At 30.8% G+C, this 7,561-nt stretch overlaps 1 protein-coding gene across 1 annotated transcript; it reads left to right on the plus strand.

The window, feature by feature from the left end:
- Positions 1-5,418: 5,418 nt before the first annotated feature.
- Positions 5,419-5,976, plus strand: LOC134687839 (uncharacterized). The gene has a single exon (XM_063548298.1). The coding sequence runs from the start codon at positions 5,419-5,421 to the stop codon at positions 5,974-5,976; it is 558 nt and encodes a 185-aa protein (XP_063404368.1).
- The last annotated feature ends 1,585 nt before the right edge of the window (positions 5,977-7,561 follow it).

A 7,561-nucleotide genomic window follows, 5' to 3' on the forward strand; every position in this document is an offset into this window, starting at 1 on the left:
TTATGTATACCAAATATCTATTAGTGTAAAGGGAACTGACTCAATCAAGCAGTTATTAAAGACAGACAGCAACCAAAAATGCAACTCTATTTATTTAGGCAGTGAAAGAACACCATATATGACATGTATGATTTGTGACTCCAAAATAGTAGTAAACAAACTATTTCAATGGTTGAGTATTATATGTGTATAGCATTTCCACATATCCTTTCTTACTTCTATATTGTGGCATAAAAGGGACACAACAAGGAAATTTAGTGTATTTTTCTACCATACGTGCTGTCAAATTTTAAGGATGCTCATCTTCATAATAATAATAAAAAAACTTTGAGTTTGAAATATTCTTTAAATCATAAAACTCTTAAAGTTAAACAATGATTGTAATGTCTGATCTGTCTAAATCATCTCTCAGATGGTATGTGTACACAGCTGGATCGTTGTCATAGATCAAATTGAACCACTCCGGGAAAGAAGGTACCTTAAAAATAAAATAACTGTTGATATCATTCATGTAATTCACAAATTCATGTAGTTAAGCATACAAAAAAGATTCAAATTCAAGTAGAAATGAATTCTATAAAGAATAAGTCCTTGATTTCCAAAATTAAAATACTTGTTTGGTTTAGTTTAAACATATTTTATTTACTCAAAGTAAAATGGATTGGACACAAGTAAGCCATACTTATGAAGTCCGCTCCGAATGACAATAATTTACAATACAATATTAATATGAGCATGCAATATCAAAATAAACAATATTTTACGAGTCTATCAATTGAGAAAAACAAATGAAACAGAAGTAGATGTAAACATTGAAAACGTTGATGATGATGATGATGATGATGATGACGTGAATTTAACGTAAATACATTTTCTACATAACAAGAAATCTCTCAGACCTTTTGATAAATTCGAATACGTGTTTGAATATATTCACATTTTGTTCATACGAGAGATTCGGATTACCAGATGTAAGTAACTTAACATTTAATATAAGGTCATCAGGAAGCCATCTTAGATTATTCATCAGAATTTCTCTCTGGTGTAAATATAAAGAGCAGTCGAAAAGGAAATGGTGTACAGTCTCAATGTTACATCCACAAAAGCAAGATGGATCAGCAATTATATTGACTCTAAACAAGTCATAGTTCAAGAAAGATGAGTAGCATCTGAATTGTGTTAAAATCATATTTAGTTTCCTCGGTCCATATAGAAAGTGCTTTGGTACATCTTTATTTGTGGTATTTAACCTTTTTAATTGGTTTTTAAACTTTGCTATAGAGTCTGATTTTCGAAGGGACAAATCGGTATGATTCCATAGGTTAATAGTTGATGGTATAAAAGATTCTTTAGTAAGAGATAATCTACAAAAAGGAACAATGATGTCATTGCCATTTCTCAAGGGATATGTAGTTGTGCTCTGTACACTAGGTGGAACAAGTTTGCATAGATAATCCGGAGCTTGGTTATGTTGAATGTTATAAAACATTTGTAATTTTCGTCTTTTCCTCCTGTCAGCTAAAGTTTCCCACCCAATTTCCTCATACAGAATTTCAGATTTTGTAAATATAGGCAAACCAGTAACTATTCTAGCAGCTTCTAGCTGCAAACTTTCAAGTTTATTAACATATCCTATCCCGCAATTATCCCAAACTTCAGTTGCATATTCAAAAATTGGTCTTATAAATACTAAATAGAGTTTTTCTAAGTTTTTCCTACAAAGCTGATACTTGAGTTTTCTCAGGATATTTAGATGTTTCGTAACACTGATAATCAGATTGTCTATATGACTGTTCCACCGAGCATCAGAGCAAAACGTTACCCCAAGGTGTTTGTGACATTTTGTTATAGGGATTTCTTTATCATTTAAGCAGAATTTTAAAACGGGTGCATCTTTATTTGAAAAAATCATTATTTCTGTTTTGTCTGGATTAAAAGACATTAGCCACCTCCGTGACCACTCGTTTAGCTCTTCGAGGTCACGATCAATAACAGTTTGGTACAATTGAACTATTTAATGTAAGGCAAGCATCAAGTCTTACCCAAAGCAAACTAGAGTTATCATGAGACAAAGAGTGTGCCAGATATTGACATCTTAAAAACATAAAAATATTTATGAGTGTGTTGCTTTATCAAAGTTGAAACTGAAACAAGATTCAGTATATGGTAATCAAGGTGGTTATGACAATTTGCTAAGCAATATGTATTATACAATTCATGAACATTAGCGAGCTGTAAAGGTTAAAAAAGTATACACATATGCAAGTGAGAATAAGAAGAAATATAGATAAAATGAAGATAATAATTATTTCAGGGTTCTCATTTATTTCCTGTTTCTCAAAGATGTTCATGATGGTTATTACACTGGACATTTACTGGTGTATGTTTTATTTTGCAGTTCAGGAAATAGCAAATATTGCTTTTTAGTGGCATAATCAAAATGCAATGTTTAGTTTGCTTTACCTGTGAAATAACCTTTCCATGATACCATTTCTCATGACCATCAATCATCAACCTATGTTTTATACGTTTACCAACTAATGGACCACTATTCAATGTAAGTATACTTGATTGATGACAACGTCAACTAGTTTATTAAATCATCGTTGTTTAACCAACAGAATCTTCAAAACTATTTGTTACCGATATATCACCACATACACGGTGTTTTTTCTTCCTCATGAAATAAAAAACAAGAAAGGATTGATATAAATATTGTTATTTTTTTGTGGACAGAAGTTGTACTCGTTTGTTGACATATTTTCGTCCTACGTTTACATGTACTTTTATTTCATCTATTTTTATCGCACATCTGGTTTCAATTTTAACACATATTAGTATACCAGTATTCTCATTTTCCTTAACAATTAGATATAAGATATTTGATTTATATATTTTTTTATTTTAATTTATCATAATAAGAATTATTATTATTATTAATAATGCAACTTTGAATACTTTTTGAGGATTGCCATTTTACCCATCAGCAGTTTACAATTTATAGATGCTGGATCATCACCTTACCCGGCCCAGCCTTGTGACGATTGATGCTGGAACATCTTAATAAAAATACAAAAATTATTCTCAAAATGGTTTTTGTTTGTCAAACTTTTGCCAATATTGCTGGTTAATATTGACATTAAATATGAGTTTGCAATCAAAGATCACTTTGGATAATTTGAAAGACAACTTCATGCAGCTGGACTGTTTGATGTGGAAATTGATCAGGGTGGAAATTGATCAAGGTGGAAATTGATCAAGCCTGTACTGTAGGTCCAGTCAACAATATCTCATGCATAAAATAGTAATGTATATATATGTATGCAGTCATATTGCTTTTCAAACATTTTTATTTTATTTATATGTATTGCATTTTATAACTAATTATTTACATTGAATGGATTTTATGAAGATTAATTTGAATTAATTATTATTTTTGTATAGACGATGCAGAGTTTCCCCAATTGATTTATTTATTCAATTATCTTTTTTTGTTGAATTATATTTTCATCGCAATTAAACGATGACAGCACATAATTCAGAATTATATGTCTCAATGCTCAATATTTATTTTGTGATAATCAGCACCCTTGTTTTTTTTCTGTGGTTTGTCACACTCATCGTGCTCCTTATTTAATTACCCAAATTTGACTACCACCTTTATTAAATGTGGATCATCATATTTTTTTTTAAACATGAAAACAATCTTTCACATACATCTGCATGTATGTAGGAAGGTGATAACAACCAGTCATTTGTCCCTAAACAAATACATGTTTATTTTATATACTAAAAGCAACTGTTCATTTTTAGATCAATGCATCCACATTTGTGTGTTCCTTGCACTTTACAAAAGAGGACTTCAAGTGGACACCAGTTAGGAAAACTCTGACAGCAGATGCTGTACCAACAGTGTTTAGTTGAACAAGAGATTTCACCCCAAGAAGAGCTCTTTTTAAACACATCACACCAAACAAGAAGACTAAGCTGCAGTCAGAGCATGAGATGATGGATAGTATTGTAAGTGAACTTGTTATACATTTTATACAATGTATAAGTTATAATTTGTAAAGACATAAAATAAAAAGTACATGAAATGAGCAACAGAAATTTTTATATTGTCACACATACATGTACCGGTACATGTATTTCAGTTGCTTTTACTTAAACATGTTTTAAACTTTACATGCTCCAGGATACACTATAAGTGTATCTTCGATTGCGAGTTGTCTCATTGACACTCATATCATATCTTTTTACTTGTATATAAATGTATATCATTATGTACTAAAACATAGCATTGACTAAATATATATAGGAAGCATGAGCATGTACATGTACTTCATAGTCAAATGTAAATCAGTACTTAAATCTTGAATTTATAAATTTTATTTCAGCAAATATGTATAATATGTATTCCATTGTTAATAAAGTCATTTTACAAATCATACAATATTTTGAATTTCTCATCTGGATGAATGTCATTGCCAGGCTTTACGTACAATGTATAACTGATGTTTGTACTGTTTACTAATTATAAGACCAGACAGCCAGTTACATGTAGATTGTTAATTTCAGTCATTAATTCTTATTTCAGTCAGAGGAGGTTAACCAGGAAGAAGATATTGAAGAATCTGAAGAACATTTGGGGGATACTAGGTATGATTAATCAATTAATTAGAGCCCTACCATCAATAGTAGTGCCTAGAGCAATATAAATGTATCTGACATTTCAGTTACATAATTTCTAATATTGACATTAGGACTATTTGTATAAATTTAAAATTGCAAAGGAACTTGAATGTTTTTAACCAAATTTAAGAATCGGTGCAAGTTTTTTTCTGTAGTATTTTGTTTTAATACACAATTGTAAATATCAGCTCTGGGTTTTCTCATATTTTGCCGTTGCATTGATTAAATAATTTGAATAATGTAAATTTCAGTGGTGTGGTACATGTAGCTGAAAACATAGAGAAAGAACTAGAGAGAAAGTTGAAAGAGAGAGATAAAGAGATTAAACAGTTAAAGGAGAAGTTAAGAATAGAACGTTTTTGGGTGTGCAGATTTTCTAATGATAATTCAATGATTATGTTTTTTACTGGTTTTTCCACTTATACTTTGTTCTTGGCTTTCTTTAATTACATTCAACCAGCTGCTAATTCTATGACCAGCTATTATTATAAAGCCACTGACACTGTTAATTTGTCTGTTTCCAGACAAAGGACTATGGTTTTAATAGACGAGTTGTTTATGTTTCTGTGCAGACTAAAGTGTGGTTTATTTGAGCAAGATTTAGCTTGTAGATTTAATGTTCATGTTTCAACTGTTAGTAGAAAATTAATAACCTGGTCAAATTTTTTGTACTTTGTACTGGGTAGTATAAATATATGGCCAACAAGGAATCAGATTCAGAACAAAATGCCTCAGGTTTTTAAAACTTTGTATCCTACTACTAGAGTAATTATTGACTGTACTGAGATACCAACTGAGAGACCATCATCTTTGGCTCTCAATTCTAAGTTTTATTCTACTTATAAGAGTACACATACTTTTAAAAGTCTTGTTGGTATTGCACCACATGGTGCCCTTATTTTTATTTCTTCATTGTATACTGGTAGTATGTCTGATGTTGAGATAACAAAGCTTTGTGGTTTAGTTGAACTTTTAGAGGAAGGTGATTCCATTATGGCTGATAAAGGTTTTGTATTAAATAATGTTTTATCTGGAACTGGCATAACTGTCAATACACCCCCATTCCTTATGAATAAGGGTCAGTTCACTAAGCAGGAGGTAGAGGAAACTCAAACTATTGCTCGCCTTAGGATACATGTTGAAAGGCACATTAGAAGAGTAAAAGAATTTCACCTTTTTGACAGACCTATACCTCTGAGCATGATTGGTTCAATCAATCAAATTTGGACTGTTGCTAATATTCTGACACTTTTCAGAGGTCCACTTGTAAAGCAGTGGCAGTGAATATTAGATTTGTCAATAGATAAAGTGATTGAACAGAAACATCATAGATATTTATACATGTATCACAAGTGTTAGGTCTTTATTTTTTAATGCCAAGATAATCACATTGTATTTTTAGGGAAATAGAAAGCTTCTCAATGATCAAAATTAATGTTTGTCAAACTACATTGTAATGTTTTATTCAAGGTAAATTTGCAAAGAAAGTGTTTGGTTACAGCTAATTTCCTAATGCTTGTAGAGTAAAACTTTGGAAGGCTTGCTTGCTCTGTTTGTATAAACATTAATTCACGCTTTGTAATTAACATTGACTTCTTCAAACAATATATATAGGCATAGTTAAACCTGTATATATATATTATACCTAAATTTGATTGAATGTTATCCCAATTACAATTGTACAATATACATCTACAAACAAAGCAAGCAAGCTAACCCAAGTCTTGCTCTACATGCAGTAGGAAATTAGCTGTAAATTTTTTATTAATGTTTATAATTTTGTCAAAGTTAAGGGTCAAAGTAAATATTTTGTCAAATTTAATAAAAATTAAAGGAGCAGGAATTTATTTTAGTCTAGGTACCACAGAAAGGCCAAATAAAACAATAGGTGTGTTTCATATTTCCCAACCTACCTGAAATTTTAAGCTAAATAATCATGATACTAGTGTATCTTAAAAGTTTTTTTTCACATTTTTTTATAAGCACTGATAAAGTCGCAATCTCTCTCGGACTAAATGTAGAAATTAAGTGTAAAATAAAAATAATTCCCTAGCTTCCTACCCAATTTTTTCAAATATGTAAAAGGAAACACACATATTATTTTATTTGGCCTAAGGAATATTTATAATACTGATTAATCCAAAAAATAATTAAAATAAAATAAGTCAAGTTTTGTCTTCATTCTTCCCCACTCTTCATCATCAAATTCTATGGTCTCCAGATGTTGCTCATCAGCCCTCCAAACATAAAAATGGCACCACTTAAGACCAGTGACAGCAAGTTGCATAATCACTTGTTGATAATAATTATGATTTTTCTTTAATGTCAGGTTACCTGGCATCATCATCCTTTCTTAAGTACAAACAATCAACCAGCGGCTTCATTGGAGATTTGATCTCAAGCAGTCCGTATGGTGGCAACATGGCTGGATTGTACAATTTTCTGTCCGGACTTGCTGCCAACCAAGGTGAGAATGGGCTGACAATTATTCCGCTGGGGAAAATGTTTACATTTTCATTCTGTAACTAGATAAGTTAATTGAATTAACTATGACAATTTCTGATTGATGAAGGGTTTTAGTAAATTTTTAATAAATAGAAATTGGTCTTTGACTATGAAATGCTTATTTAAATCAATTACAGTGATACCTTTCCGGAAACCATAGGTTTTTATCTATCAAGTGGTTCAAAAAAAATCATGCATTTCTGTTCGTTTTTCCATAAAATTGAATTGAAAAGATCGAGTGTAAAATCCAGTAATAAACACTACAATAATTTAGGGACCTATGGGCGGTATGGAAAGGAAAGTACAGACTACCAAACAGATAAATGGCCTTTAAAACATGCTAAAAAACTATATAAATGTTCAT

The sequence above is a fragment of the Mytilus trossulus genome, chromosome 10 (assembly GCF_036588685.1).
Source record: "Mytilus trossulus isolate FHL-02 chromosome 10, PNRI_Mtr1.1.1.hap1, whole genome shotgun sequence".
Taxonomy (NCBI): Eukaryota; Metazoa; Mollusca; class Bivalvia; order Mytilida; family Mytilidae; genus Mytilus; species Mytilus trossulus.

Excerpts from the sequence above, each read along its gene's own strand:
- LOC134687839 (XM_063548298.1), top strand. The coding sequence starts at position 5,419 with ATGCCTCAGGTTTTTAAAACTTTGTATCCTACTACTAGAGTAATTATT.